We start from the raw sequence: 16,423 nt of genomic DNA, 5'->3' as shown, positions 1-16,423 counted from the left end.
AACTAGAATTTTAAAACCCAGCCAACCAATGGAAAGAGGAGAATATAGTTTCAAATGCACAACTAGCTTGGATTAGAGCAGAGGACAGAGAGTTCCGAGAAAGAAATTTCTTGGAATGGTGTTGGGGGTGTGGGTTTGGAGGTTGGGCTAGAATTGTCATATTACCTGAAAACTGATCAAGAGAAAAATAGTGTGGTTTTACAATCCCATTGGTAAAAATTAGTAAGAATTAGTGACAGCTACACAGAAAACAAAGTAAACAAAAAAGTGAGGCAGTTATCACCTCCATGAAAATTATTTAGGAAATGTTACTGTGTACTTACACAGTCATTATAAAAACCTCTTAAACATTGTGTTTTATTGGAAGCAGAAAAGGGAAGGAAGGGTGGTATAAGAGTTTTAAATTCTCATCTTGCAGAATAAAAGTTTATATAGTGGCTAAACTTAAGGACTGAGATTCAGCTATTTTGGTCCATGAATGGAAATTGAGCAAAAGATGAAAACTCTTTTGATCAATCCTTATCAACTAATTGGTGGCCAAACAGCACTCAATAATTGTAAAGATCATTATTAGTCTTCTTTCTTATTCCCCTTTTCCTTGTGAATTTTAAACATTTCTACGTGTCATTGCTAATAACTGTTTTACAAACTTAAAATTCATAGCTCAGTAAGGAACTGGAAAAGAGAATTAGGGAAGGCAATATTTATAAAATACAAACAGAATCAAAAATAGAGAGGGATTATGAACATTAAGAGTATTATGATATTTAAGTGATTAAAAGCTAGAATCCACATGCTAGAAATGATCAGAGTTTTGGGACATTTAGAGATGCATGAAATGGGTTGCAAGACCAAAGAACTGGGACACAAAAGAAAGGACTTATTTTTAAGGTCAATGAAAAGAATAAACTGGGAATATAGAAGAAGTGGTCCAAGAAGCTTTAGTTGAACTGGGCTTTGCATTTAATGGGGCAAGAGTCAGAGATTTGACTCTCAAAACAAATCTGCTTCTGATAATTTTCCTCCCTTTTTCTGTAAGCATCCAATAAGAAACTCCATGTGCTTTCCTTTTGTCCTAAATATAAATGCCTTTACTTTCACCCTTCTTGATTTGTAGAATTTTAGTATTCCTCTGGTTTTTTAATATTGGATATCAGAGAACAAATTCAAAGGTAGCTAAAACTTAAAGAGTACTTAACTATTAATCTTGCCAGGTCTTTCACTTGCATTATCAAGTTTAATCCTTAGAAAACCCTGAGATAATTAACTTGTGCAATCACTTAGCCAATAAGTAAGAGAGATGAGACCTGACTCCAAAAACCATTCCTTTCTAACCACTACTTCTTTGTTTAGTGAGCTGGATTCACGATATACCAAAAGCTCATAAGGAAAGATTAGATGAGGCTTTTAAAACAAACTTCTTGAAATAAAAAGTTGACATCTCCCATAACAATGCTTTTACCACCTATAATGAGATAAGGGTTTTCTAGTGATGGTAAGTAAAACTGAGAATCCTGGGGAAAAAAATGTTCTAAAATAAGGCTCTTTTCCTCTAAATGTGGTCAAATTTTAATCAAAATTCTTTTGAGCTACATTTAAATCACAGAAATGTCTATTCTCTCTTTGTTAATAAGAATGATATTCATAAACTCTCCTTATGTTCTGTGAGCCAGACCAATGACAATTTCTCTTATCCTAGGATGCCTTTAAAAAAAACAAACAAACAAAAACACTACATGATGACTTCACATAGAATGAAAACAGTTCAGATACAAACAATTTGCCTGCTTGAAAGGGGCTTAATTTGCAGTGGCAGCTCTGATTACTCTGAGATTACATGAGGGAGTCTTAAATCATAATTTTGACACTTAAGTATAGTATTTTATTCCAGCACTCATGTTCACCCTTGAGTCAAAAAGGTCTAATAGAATCTAGGAAGCTCTTTTTAAATACATTTACCTACTTGTAATGGAGAAACCAAGAGGAACAAGCATAACATTTATTATTTGCTTACATACCTCTTATAAGACTATTTGGCTTAGTACTCTTCAAAGATCCAGTGCTATCTCACAGAACTTCCTAGGGTTTCACTGATCTACACCTAAATGGTGCCAAAAAATATCTATGCTTCCTATATCATGAATCTATGAAAGTCTGCAGATTCTCTCAGCTCTAAAAGCAGTGCTTTTTATCAAAATCAGCATTTTGCTTTACTATAGTATAGACAACCTCTGGTAGTAGTAAAAAGGGTAAAAAAATTGTCTTACGCAAAATTGCATAAAGACTAACAAGTGATTTCACCATTCTGTTTTGTAATGCAGTTTTGAGAAATCAACTGTGATTAAAAAGCAGAAAACATTTTAAAATTTTACTAACCCCTAAGAAGCTGGAAGCTGAATTTAACAGTTTATTATGATTTATAAGTGTCATTTTAAAAACATCAGTCCATTAAACCATGTAGAAATAAGTATGCAAAAAGTCTGCAAAACATACTTTAAACATGTTTAAGTATAGAGATTATATGAAATTCCAAATTTTCCAGTCACTTCATTATTACGCTATGGCAGCTAAGTAATCCTTAACTTCAGTTGGAGTAAGCCTCCTAAATCCAGCTTCATTGCAGATTCCAACTTCTATGTTATCTTCCGTCATTTGCCCTTCAAAACTTTCCTATTGAAGAGGGAGGGATAAAGGTCAAATTTTCAAGCAGTTAATTACGAAATCATGAAAAATCCAATTGTCAGATATTGAACTAACCTTTAAGGTTAATATGGCTGTATGAATGGCATCTTCAAGTTCTAGATCTTCGTTATACCTAAAAATTTTTTGAAAGAAAATCAATTATGGCATTATTTGCATTTATGATCATTTAAACACAATGATAACAGCTTGACTTTTAAAAAATTTAAAACACGAAAATGTGAAAAAATACTGCTACAGATTTTTCAGTCGCCCCATTGAGACAGCTGTCCATAGAGAAGAAATTGACATTTAGCGTGCATACCCAACATTATGAAGAGTATAACCTTAACGAGTTTTAGAAAACTTCTTAAATATAGTTTAATAAAATCAGAAGGTAGTGGCAATGTCATAGTAATTTTTAAAATAAAGTGAAGAAAACAGACCTTTGCTAAAATTTCTTATGTTTGTTTTTGTAACTTATAACTCCATATGAAATGTTCTGAAGACTAATAACATGTAAAAAGAAAAGTAAATTGCTTTAAGATACTAAAATTAAATTTACCAATTAATCCTAGATCTAAGATTTTTAATTATCTTAACATTAATATTATGTGGAAATGTACTGGGAAGTTCCATCTGTTGGCTAAAGTCAATTACAAACTATTCCTTCCCATTCAAAATGTAGGTGTTTTGGTGGACTATAATAATGTTGAGTCTAGCATAAAGCTGGAAATAAATAAGTTTGTTGTGGTAGTAGTGATAGATTTTTATGTAGTGCTCCATGTTTTATCAAGTACGTATGTTATATATTTAATATACCATTAATATCAAGTATATGGCTTCACAATTTCTTTTGTTAATAGTCATAATGTAAAATGTCACCACTTAAATTATTTAAAAATTTTCCTCCCTAATGTTTTCTCCAAATCCAATTATCTTTTTTTTTTTGATAGGAAACATGAAGTAAAAAATAAAAACATTTAGGAAACAACCATAAGAATGTAGAAAGAGAAGTTCTTAAGAATATTATCGCTTAATATATTGAAGGCTAGGGAACCAGCATGGAGTCTTTGTTTTACCTGTAACTAGGCTCGAATTAACAGCATAATACAAATTTGTCTGGATTCATGATATTATTTCAAAAGCTGAAAACCATAAAGTAAGTTTGCTAACAAATCTAGTTATGGTGAGTCTACCTTTTCTCAAGGAAAGTTTTCCCATTCACATAGTTCTTTCCCATTGCTGTGGCTTTCCAGGCAAAGTAAGCTCCCTAATCAGGAAGGAAAGAGGAAAAATCGTATTTTAAATTGTTAATATAATTAATTATATCACCCTGTGATTTTTAAGCTCTATAATTTGTTTCTGATTTCTAAGGTCTCGAAAAAAGATTTAAAAAAAAAGGTTAAAGGAATAATTAACAAAAAGGCACATAGAAACTTGAAAAGTATGGAGAAGTTCAGTATCTTGATTGTGGTGATGCTTTTCTAGGGTATTTACACACATTAAAACTCATCAAGCTGTTTACTTTAAATATACGCAATTTATTGTACACAATTTATGTAAAAAAGCCAGTTAAAGAAAACTGAGGTTAACTTAAAGTAAATAATTAAGACTAATATTTTAGCTTACTAGGATTAAGGGGCTCTAAAAAACTATGATAAATATTTGAGAAGTGGTGCTCATTCATCATTATTGGTGAATAAATTAAAAAGTGATAGCTTTGCATTAACAATATTAAAAGGTTTTGATATTCTGCAACTTAATGGCAAATGAAAGCAGCAGCAATGTCATGACTTCATCTGCTGAAAAAATATACATGTATGTAATACACATACACACAAAAATACCAACACATATTTTAAAAGAAACAACTGCCTTTTAGATACAAAAGAAAAAAAGGCAAAGGTGAAATATGAATTCTAGTGATGGTGGCTTCTGCTGCTCGCTGGAAAAGAAGGTAAGAGGGTTTGTCACCTAGCATCAGAAACTCAGAGATGTGGTAAATTTCCCCAAATACTTAATTTTTGTTTTAAGTAACAAAACAACCAAAATATTTTTCTTTTGCCTTTTCAGATTACAAGGTTAGATAGTAAGATTTGAACTGAGTGAAACTGCAATTACCTAAGATCAGTTCCTAATCTTGATTTTCTTCTGGTTCTCCTCACAGAAATGTAAGAGTGGAGTAACGGCATCCTTTATGAACACTTTCTAACTCGGGGAATATTCTTTTGCTTTATAGCAGACAATTCATCCATTTTGCAAAACACTGAATTCAAGACAGTTACATCAATGTTTGCCTAGAATCGGTCACTCAAGTCAGCCCCGAGAGTAAACAGATGGCAAAGAGTACAACACTGCCCTCTAGATCTATATGTTTCACTAAAATATTTCTCAAAGTAACAGAATTCCAGATTGAAAGAGATTTGATAACTATTTCAATGAACCATTCGATTAAGTTAATGAATGAGAGAGGGCAGAACTAATGTAGCTTCCTCAATAGATGAGTGAATTACCAACACTTAAAATGTTCAAATAAATACACTACTTCATACTTTCTAATGTCCAAGTGAAAAAAAAATACTGCTAAATTTTAAACTTTTTGTGGTTACTGTTTTTATGAGAGCAATTTAACAAATCCCTCAAATACATCTAATAATACTTACAGATGGATCTGACTGAAATAAATATGGTCGTCCTTCATTCCAACCACAAATTAGTAGAGAAACTCCAAATGGACGAACACCACTGAAGAAAGGAAAAAGAAAATTACTAGCATCTTAACGGTGTTAAAGTAAGAATTTATTAATACTCTCAAGTAAAGCAAATTATCAGGCAAACCAAATTAGGCTTTTCAGTTCTTTAAAAAATATTTAACACCTTTCTGAACAAATTAATTCAAAATGAATTCTCTTTGTAGTATCAAGAACAGTAATCAAACCATTTTGGTAAATGAAGTGACACAAATATTGAGGTTACTAAATGCAGTAACACTTAATATCCTAACAAAATGACAACTTTTAACAAATGCAACTTTTCCACTAGCTTTCCATATCAGCAACTACCTTTACATTACCTCATCCATGTTCACACCAAAACTGGAGAATTAAAATGAACATGGATGTGTGAAATAACTATTGCTTTCACCATGTCCTTATGATCATTTACGATTGAGAATGTAAATTTGGAAGCAGCAAGGACTGTTTGCCTATAAAAGTGTTTTAATCACTGGAAAAACAACTTTATTTAATACTTTCTGCTTTATTATATGACCAGCAAGAAAACATTCAAAATTTTTCCTTAAGAAAATAGTCTAGCACTAGTTAAGATGAAAATTATTCATCTTAGTGATTTTCTCCACTTGTTAAACAAATACAAGGATAGTAAGTCCTTTTTTTTTTATGAACCTACTCTTCCAAAATGAATTTTTTCTAATTCATGACACATTTGAAGTAATGAAATCAACTTACCCTGACTGGGTATATTCTTGCATCACAGAAGCTACTCTCTGAACCAGCTGAGCTGTGGGAATGGGTTCTTGGTAAACAAGATAGTACTGCTGAGCTAGTTTTCGAGCTCTGTGCACAAGCACTCTAGCAAACAAACAGATAAGATTTAATTAAAATTAAGACACTCTACTAACTAAAGTCCCATTCTCCTTCTAAAGGGATATACCTACAGCACAAGTTTTACTCTTTAATAGCGGCTGTCAACTTAAAGCCAGTCTTGCTCTTACATGATTCCAGTTAATTTTCAAGAAAATATCGGAGCATCACAGAGGAGCCAAGCCATTAGAGAGGGATAAAGAAAAGACAAAAATGAAAAAAAATTAGGGACTAGGGTTACTAGTTGGCTTAGTAGTAATAGATTTAGTGTACATAGTGAGAGCTTTATCTCTTATGGCTTCTGGGTTGTGCCTCTTATCCCAAAATAAAGCACTCAAGTTGCTGTTTTATATCTTAGTCCAGCACACACACCCTTACACACATGAATATACACACAATTTCAGGCATTTTTTTCTCTCTGCCTCAATCTTTTCCAGACAACATTTTTAAGAGTGCCCTTCGGAGATTAAGAAATGGCAAAAGACTACTTATTTAAAAAGTGCAAAATTTATCAAAGGAATATACTATACAACAAACAAACATATTAGCAAGACAAATAGGATGTAACTTCATCTGCTCATGTATTACTGATATGAACCATGCACATTATCCCCCTACACGATACTCAGGTCTTGTTCCTCTCAGCTTGTCAGTGGTAGTACACTGTATCACCCCTTCTATCCAGCAGTAACAGGGGTGAAGCCTGTAGTGAAGCCTGCTTGCATCCCAGTAACACTGTTTTTTTTTGAACTTATTAAAGTGAAATTATGGCTTTACCTATCTTGTTCCATACAAAATCAAGAATAAAGTAATAATATTCCTTTCACTTGTTAAATGACAAACACAGAAAGATGTCAATCTCTTTCAACTTACTGGTACCTTGACATAAAAGGTTACTCTCTCTCTCCCTGTGAAATTTAAAAAGAATGAAAAGATGAGCATCTGGATCTTGAATGGCTGCCACATTCAGCAACTTTCAGTGGCCTTTGAGAATTCTGTCTCTTTACTAAAAACAGAATGAGGTTAACTCTGGACAGTAAGGTTTTCTTTTGCTAAGTGAAGACTTTTGAAAAACAGTTTATTATACCTATTATAACATATTTCTTTTATTGCTTTTAAAATGCATTAGAGAACAGCAAAGCCCTTTTGAAGGCCAGCCCCTGGATGGCAGAAGGATTGCAGTCAGAAGGGTAAAACCGCTAAATAGAAGTACTGTATATCTAGCTCCTCTTTTACAACTAACTGGCACTCTATAGCTTCCTTAAAGTAACCCTCAGTCTTTTGTGTACAGGGCAAAGTAAATTCTGCTGGAGATTAAAAAACATTTCTTGATTTTCTTCCTCAGATATAGATTATGAGCAACTCATAAGATGGTGAGAAAAATAACAGTATAATGTACCTGTAATCTGGGCCCATGCCACTGTACACCAAGCCTATATGTTTGGTAATTGGTTCTACTTTGTGTACACTTCGTTCATCATACAGAATGGATTTCTGTTTCTTCTCGGTTGCTAATACCACACCATTTGCAGCTTAAAAAAAAAAAGAGAGAGACCTAAATGTTTAATCATTTAAAGACTAATTCAACAGTTTTCTAATTATGGCTACATTTCCCCCATTTCTTCTTACTTATAAAACTTTTTCTTCTGGATTTCTATGTTAAAATCACTTAAGGAACAGTAAATCAATTTTCCCCTTTATTGGTCACCCATATGTACTAAAAAATCCCTATAGCTAAAGGTATTACACAACTTTTCTTAATGTACTCCAGGATACCTAAAAGTCCATGTTTTAAAATAATGAAATTCTGCCTATTTGGCCTACTGTTCTTGTAAAAGAAAAAAATAAAACTGTTATCTGAATGCAAGTCTAATTATAGATTATCACAACTAATAAAGGTACTATATTTATTTTGAAAAAAATTTATTCACCTTCTTAGTCTTTTACTTTCTTTAAACTTCATAATACTGTACATTAACATGAAGAACTATTAAAAATTATGCTGTCATAGCTATTCATTTATAATTACTAATTAATACTATTAACAGGCACTGCAAATGAATGAAACATTTAATTACCTTTAATTCCCACTGAAGGGGCTCCTCCAGCTACAGCAGCCAAAGCATATTCAATCTGGACAAGTTTACCAGATGGGCTTAAAAAGAAATGAATATATTTGCTAAATTCACACATTCTCAAATATTTCTTATAGGCACATCTCTGAGAAAGGGCAGCTATATAGGTCAAATCCATTAATCAAAAACCAAGAAAGAGCTTGACTTTGAAAGTTATCGTGAAGTTGTACAGAAACTAAGTTTACCAGGCGATCCGAATATATTCATTGTGAAGCACTAATCTCTTTCCTTTGGTTGTTTTTTTTTTTTTGTCTGCCACTTAAAGCAGTATCATTACTGTTGTCCTTCACCCCTTACCTAAACCTTGTGACTGTGGGCAAATTATTTAACCTGTTTCTTAGTTTTCTCATCTGTGAAATGGGGATAATAGTACTGTGGTGGTTAACCTATTTCAAAGATTATGAAGATTTTGTTCCCCGCACAAAATTAGCAGTAAATAAACACCATAAAAATGATGTTATTAAGAACAGGTATGTGTCTGTTAAAATCAAAATATTACTTAAAGTGGGTGGAGTTATACAATTTAGAAAGTAGACATGGCTTAAAACGTAAGACCTAGATATCAGTCACAACCAAGTATTTTCTATATAGTATAAAACAATTTCTAGAAATCATGAGCTGGTTATACTAAATGCATCTGGTTCCATGGGTTTGGTAGCCAAATACTAGCTCGAAGACTGATAGGGGATGAAGAGGCAGGTATGCTTTTAGTAAAGCAGCTGGCTTATGAGAACGCTAATTCAGCATGTGAGGCTGCTCTCAGGCCATACAGAAAGAAAGGAGATATGGCAGACTATATCCAGTTGTGTTCTGATATTGGGCTGTCATATACACAGGATCTGGCCATGGCCGCAGCATTGCAGGGAAAAACAATTAAAGCCTACTCTGTGTCAAAAATTTGTAGCTCAAGCGGTAAGTAAAACCAGGCAAGCATATCCTCAGGTGTACATCATCCATTATACGGATGACATTCTTTTGGCAGAAATAGAGGAAGGACTGCTTCTAGCAGCTTATGCTCACCTTCAAAAAGCTCTTAAGAAACAAGGATTAGTTATTGCTCCAGAAAAGGTGCAGACATAGCCTCCTTATTCTTATTTAGGACATAGATTATACCCAAAGACTATATTGCCTCAGAAAATTCAGTTGAGAAAGGACCAGCTATTAACTTTAAATGATTTTCAGAAACTCTTGGGTGATATTAATTGGCTTAGGCCGTATTTAAAAATTTCCACAGGTAAATTAAAACCTCTGTTTGACATTCTCAAGGGGGACCCTGCTCCTATATCTGAAAGAGAATTAACAGAAAATGGTCAACTCGCTTTACAAAAGGTAGAACAGGCCATAGAGCAACAACAGGTGAAATGTGTAGACTACTTCCAGGGATGGGCCGCTTATGTACTAGCTACCGCACACACGCCCACTGCGGTGTTGCGGCAGAGCGGTCCTCTGCTTTGGTTGCATTTGCCTGTGTCACCAGCTAGGGTGTTAACTCCTTATTTTGAATCTGTTGCTTGCTTAGTACAACTGGCTAGTGAAGAGTCTCGTAAATATTTTGGAGTAGAGCCTTCTTTAATTGGCGTTCCTTTTACTAAACAACAAATAGACTGGTTATTTCGCAATGATGATGCACGGGCTATTATTGCCTTTGCCCATTACCCCGGAGTTATAGATAATCATTTTCCAAGAGACAAATTGTTGCAATTTGTAAATAACCATGCTTTAGTTTTTCCTAGGATTATGAAGCAAACTCCTATAAAGGATACTTAGGTAATTTTTACTGATGGGTCTTCTAATGGCACTGCTGCTTATGTGATTCAAGGTCAGCCACATATACTACATACACCTCCTGCCTCCGCTCAAATTGTAGAGCTGAGAGCAGTGGCTGCCGTATTTACACTTATGGCTCATTGTTCTTTTAACCTATACACAGACAGTCATTACATTGCTAGAGCTTTACAGGTATTAGAAACAGTAGCTTACATTGACAATGCAAATAATCAAGTACAGGAACTTTTTTCTCAAGTGCAAAGATGTTTGCATGCACGAGCCCATCCATATTATGTGGGTCACATTCAAGCACATTCAGGACTCCCACGACCTTTATCAGAGGGAAATGCTCTTGCTGATCAAGTTACTCAGGTAATCGGTCTCACTCAGTTGGAGCTTGCCCAACAGTCACATGCATTGCATCATCAAAATAGTCAAAGTTTAAAAAGGCAGTTCAATATTCCCAGGGAGGCTGCTTGTCAAATTGTTAGGCAGTGCTCTACATGCCCAGAGCATCAAACTGTACCCCATTATAGCGTCAACCCGTGAGGCTTGAAGCCTAACCAGTTATGGCAAATGGATGTTACACATATTCCAGAATTTAGAAAGCTAAGGTATGTGCATGTAACGGTTGACACATACTCTGGGTTTATTGTAGCTACAGCTCAAACTGGAGAGGCTACTAAACATGTCATTTCTCACTGCCTCAGATGCTTTGCTATGATAGGCCAACCCTCTGTGATTAAGACTGATAATGGCTCAGGATACACTAGTCAGGCATTCCAGTGTTTTTGCTCACAACTCTCTATCAGGCATTCCTTATAATCCTCAAGGTCAAGGAATAGTGGAACGGGCTCACGGTGCTCTCAAAAATCAATTAAATAAAATAAAAAAGGGAGAGCTATACCCTGTCTCTCCACAAAACAGTTTAAATCATGCTCTTTTTATCTTGAATTTTTTAACTGTGGATGCTCAAGGATTTTCTGTAGCAGAGCGTTTTTGGCACCCAAAAACTCAGACCACATACGCGCAGGTGAGGTGGAAGGATCCTCTCACAGGCGCATGGAATGGCCCTGATCAGGTACTAATATGGGGACGAGGGCATGTTTGTGTTTTTCCACAGATGCTGAAAATGCCAGATGGTTGCCAGAAAGATTGGTCCGGTTCGCGGGGACCTCTCCCCCTCTAGAGATTACTCCTGATGATGGTGATGATGTTGAGTCCTCTGGTTAAAGGAGAATTGTATTGGGCCTACGTACCTGATCCACCCATTCTACATCCTTCTATCTGGGAAGGTCCGGAAATTATGGTAAAGGTGAATGACACGCGATTGCTAGACCAACCAGCAACGGGCCGAGGAGATAAAAGAGAAGAAAGGAGATTCAACTACACAGGACCGGGGATTGGTTTGCCTATCTGCTTTTCAAAAAGCTGGTCAGCTACTACTGGATGCCTACCAGTGTACGGTTCCAGTTTAATTAGAAATGATAGGGAAAAAAGGCCTCTGCTTTTTGGATTTAATTACCCAAGGGGGCACAAGTGAACTCGCCTCCACCTTCTCCCCAGTCTTTTTCTCCTTGCGGGGAGGAGGAGCTTTCCGGTACGGCCATTCACTGGAAAAGATGCTATGTCCCTGCTCCCGCCAGGTATAATGTGACTGGAACAGATCGATACATCTTGGACTGGTCTGGGGGAGAATGGGGAAATATAGGAGGACATGGAGCGCGTACCAGCTGGACAGTGGGACTAGGGTGGACAGATACAGAATTTCCTCAAACTTATATTTGGAAGTTGGGTGCAGCCATTGGAGAACTGCGCCCTGTGGGATGGATCCTTCAGATAGTGGACACAAACATAACTGCATGTGTAACCCCACCGCATGTATTGATGATTGGTGGAATTAATGTAACAATGAGAGGTAGAAATTTCTGTCACATGTAATGATTGCATTTTAACTAACTGTATTTCTTTTGTTCCTTTTGCTCCGGGAGGAACTATTGTAATGGTCTTTCATTAACCCTCTTTTGTAATGTTACCTGTTAACACATCGGGACCTTGGTATGCAGATCGAGGTTTACAGGTATTAGAAGAAATCAATAAGGCTTTAAGTAGACAGAAAAGAGTAATAGGATTGATTATTGCTGGAATTACCGCTCTCATGTTGCTTATAGCTACTACTGCTACTGCTGCTGTCACTTTATCTCAAACTGTTCGAACTGCTCATTATGGTAATAATTTGTCTAAAAATGTTACAATAGCTTTAGGGACCCAGGAAAATATTGATAACAAGTTAGAACAGAAGCTTGATGCTTTATACAGTTTAGTTATGTATTTAGGAGATGAAATACAAGGTTTAACAGTGAGATTTCATTTAGAATGCCATGCAGCATATCAGTAAATTTGTGTCACCTCAAAAATTTATAATGAGAGTCAACATAGATGGGATCGCGTGCACTCTCATCTCCAAGGTGTCTAGCACGATGCTAACACATCCCTAGATTTAATATAGCTGCATAGAGAAATTCAGGGGCTGCAGGATGCGAGACCCCTCCTTCAGTTTGATGCAGCTGAAGAGGCTTCAAAATTCTTACAACACCTGAAAAGTTTTCTACCATCCTGGTCTCCTTTGGGTCATTTGCTTATCTCGGCTTGAGCCTTGGGCCTTTGCATAATTATAGGCCTATGTTTGCTTCCACCTTTGATGAAATACTTCTTCAATTCTCTGCTGAAGATTCGTGCAGAGATGCATGGTCTCAGGCTCCAGGCCCAGGTCTGAGCTATAAAATAATTATACATCTCCCATTTGCAGAGGCTGGTAGTCAAAGACGGGTAAGAATCCTTCAGGGCTGGGACCAACCTAAGACAGGGCATGATTGCAAGACTTTCATGTACCAATGACGGGTAAGGCCCAGGCCTGTGAAGGGTCGCCTAAGACAGGCACAGTCTATCTGTGCCATAGCTGAGAAAGCTTTGGCATTTTAAATAATAAAAAAGGGGGAGATGTTGGGAGCCATTTTGAGAAGCCATTATGAGGCACTGAAGAAGTCAGGTAGCTAAAAGCCATGGTATGGCTGATGAGTTTAAAACAATGGTCACCTTGGTAAGCCTCATAAAGTCACCTTTTAAGGTAATGGAATGTTATACTACCGTGGAAACAAGAACGGGTAGGATCTTATGTAATCGACAAGCATTGTTTTAGATATGTATGGTGTGCTTTGCTATGGTAACATGGTGATTGATCATGGTATTAAAAAATCACATAAAAAGGCTATGCTAAATAAACTCAGGGCTGCAGCTCTGACTGTATGCCCTCCCGGAAGGATCTTTTCTGTCTTCTCTTTTTTCCCTTAGGCCTCACCCCCCTCTTTCAGGTACTGATAAGCTGGCTCGGCAGGAATGCATTTCACCAGGTGAACTGTTTCCTAGTCACCCTTCAATCCTTAGCAGAAATGCTATGTCAGGGAAGCTGCTCTGACCACCCAGACTAGGCTAAATCCCATATACTCATGCCTATGGTGTCCTGTACTTCCTCTTTGGCTAAGATTCATCCTACTTGAATTATTTTTTACAATATTTGTCTTCCTCAACAAAGTGTAAGTTCTGTTCACTCAATATTCCAACACAAAACCTACTGCCAGGAATTAATAATCATCTGGCTGTCAGAGACATATCCAGACCTATTAAGAAATAAGCCTAGGGGTAGTAGTTTAAACTTCTACATGACAAAATTAGCTGGCTTGAGCAGAGTTAACAAAAGGCATTTAAATTAAAAAATTAGGCTGTGCTTGTTTTCCTTTAATGGTCGCTATTTCATTAATCATGTCATGACATTCTGGGTCTATAAAGCTTTCAATTATTATTCAATACCTAGGTCATATACCTATCGGGAAAATGTTAAAAGGTCAGGTTAACTTAAGTAACCACAAAGTTACTTTTTCTCTTGTTCCTACAATCATCTGTATAAACATTTATCATTACATCTTTCTGTATAAAAACTCACTAAACAATAATTTTTGCATATTATGCCACTAACCCATTCCAAAACAGCAGTATCTCTACCTGGGATAACTGAAATAGCCTTCTAACGAGTTTTCCTCTCTCCCACCCTTACTTCCACACCCTTAGCCAGTGTTACCTTTGTACCAGATCACCCCGACTTAAATTCTGTAATAACTTCTTGGTTCACTTATAATAAAAAACTCCTTACTCTGGCGTAAGGACCCTACAAAATTAGACCTGACCAAAGCTTACTCTTTGCTCACTATACTCTAGCCACTAGTATTATATTTATTCCTTTAAGAGTCAAAGCTCTTTCTCAACTTTAGGACTTTCATACATGTTTCCCCTGTCTACAACTCTCTCTACCCCTGAAATCTTCAAATAGTTGGCTCCTTTTCATCTTCCAATCTCAAAAATCACCAAGCACTGGCCTTTCTTCACTCTGATTACCCAATCTAAAGTTATGTTCCTTCTTTCACCCTCTTTTTATGAAAATGCCTGAGTAAGGGTAAAACATTTTTCAGAATGCAATTGTAGGCACCAATTTGTTTACTCATTCAATATCCCTAAATGAATGTAATATACAAGAAAACCTTTTTGTCCTATAGTACAGGCTCCTGTCACTTCCACCATTAATAATTCTAATTACAACAGGCTAGAAACAATTTTTTTTTAATCTACACAACAGAGTTGAACCATCACGTTAAAAAAATGTTTATTTAAATAAATTTATTATAAAAAGATTCAGACTCTGATACATGGTTTTGTGTTTCAGCTCCACTAGGATTACATTTTTCTTAAAGATCAAAGACCAGGTTTGCTTTGTTCACAGATAAGAACGGTGACTTTTTGGCAAATATTGTTTGTTCTCTATTACTGTACATGATGAAATCCTTCATTACTGAATTAATTTCAAAGGTTACAAAAATACACATCCTCGTTTAATTAAAATAAAAACTCCTTACTTTAAAATTGAACACTGTCAAGAGCAAGGAAGGTTATTTTAGTATTTCGAGAAAATATATGGTAATAAAAGGTATTCGTTTTGTCATCAGAAAGAACCTAGTCTGAATGTTAACTCAGCTATTCTTCTTTGACCTTGGAAAGTATGTTATTTGCCCAAGCTGTAGTTAGCTCATCTGTAAAATGCTGAGATAACGTCTATCACACAAAGTAATGGAAAGAGATGAAGGAGGTTAAGTTGCACCCACATAGAAATACTCAACAAGTTAGACCCTGCCTGCCTTCAACCGAAAGATAGGAATGCATTTTAACTAAATGGGGCCGTAAGAAAATGGTCGAACTGAATCCTTCCTCGCTTGATTAAATCTTTCGGTGATTGTTTTCTTACACTGGTATGATGGTTCGTCTCAACTGCATTTTGAAAAATATACTATTTTAATTCCTCGTTCTAAAATAGAAAAATCTACAACCCTTTTAAAAGTAAAAATATCCCTTTACCCCCAAAATGGCCCAAATACAAATGTAGCCTAGTAGTTTGGAGCTGACGAACACCAGGTGATTGAAAGCTTAGCGCTTTCATTTTTAAGTCTTAAACTTCTAATAAGGGCATCGATAAAACCGAAAGCAGATTTTCAAATGGAGACTAAGAATCTGGCCAAATTGTAAAATTGAGGCTTTCCCAGACAAAGGGATCCACATATCTGACCAAGATTCCGAGCTCCGAAAGCTCCCGAGTTAGGCCTACAAGGGTCAGGAAGGAAATCCTGAGTTCTGAACAGGGCACGGACACAATTAGTGTAAAGCTGTCTTTTCCTCTTGTCTCTAGAGCGAAAGCAAATCCCTAGCTGAGGACCGTACCCTCCCCACATTACTAGGTCGCCCCGGATCCCGCAAACTACGTTCCCACGGCCTCCCGGGACCGTTGCTCCCCAGGCCGGGCGGGCCCAGAAAATGACTTTGCAAAGTCGCAGTTCCACTCCCATTCCCAACTGGGCCCTCTAAGAGCACGAATACAGAGACCAGGACGTAAAAAAAAAAAAGAAGAAAAGAAAAAAAGGTCGGCGAATCTCCTGCAACCTCAGCTACGCGAAAGACCTCGGGCGCTCCTTCCATACCTGAATGTAGTGAGCGAAAAGCTGTAACCGCGCTCCGCCATCTTTACCCGGAGAGTCAAAGGACATCCACACTCCTGCGCACTGCGGCCGGCTTCTTTTCATTTTCCTCCCCGCGCCTTCCTTTCTTTCTCTCTGATTGGAGGAAACTCAGAGCCGCTCC

The 16,423-nt window shown here is 36.4% G+C and overlaps 1 protein-coding gene across 1 annotated transcript; it reads right to left on the bottom strand.

The window, feature by feature from the left end:
- Window positions 1–1,546: 1,546 nt before the first annotated feature.
- Window positions 1,547–16,389, bottom strand: PSMA2 (proteasome 20S subunit alpha 2). Its single transcript, XM_016118952.2, has 8 exons — window positions 16,264–16,389; window positions 8,363–8,439; window positions 7,684–7,816; window positions 6,150–6,272; window positions 5,346–5,427; window positions 3,879–3,952; window positions 2,758–2,815; window positions 1,547–2,670 (listed from the first exon to the last, which is right to left on the bottom strand). The coding sequence occupies exons 1-8, from the start codon at window positions 16,302–16,304 to the stop codon at window positions 2,554–2,556; spliced, it is 705 nt and encodes a 234-aa protein (XP_015974438.1). The 5' UTR covers window positions 16,305–16,389; the 3' UTR covers window positions 1,547–2,553.
- Window positions 16,390–16,423: the final 34 nt, after the last annotated feature.

The sequence above is a fragment of the Rousettus aegyptiacus genome, unplaced genomic scaffold, assembly GCF_014176215.1.
Source record: "Rousettus aegyptiacus isolate mRouAeg1 unplaced genomic scaffold, mRouAeg1.p scaffold_m13_p_13, whole genome shotgun sequence".
Classification (NCBI taxonomy): domain Eukaryota; kingdom Metazoa; phylum Chordata; class Mammalia; order Chiroptera; family Pteropodidae; genus Rousettus; species Rousettus aegyptiacus.
The sequence above is the reverse complement of the archived record's forward strand: the minus strand, read 5'-3'. Positions and strand labels throughout refer to the sequence as shown.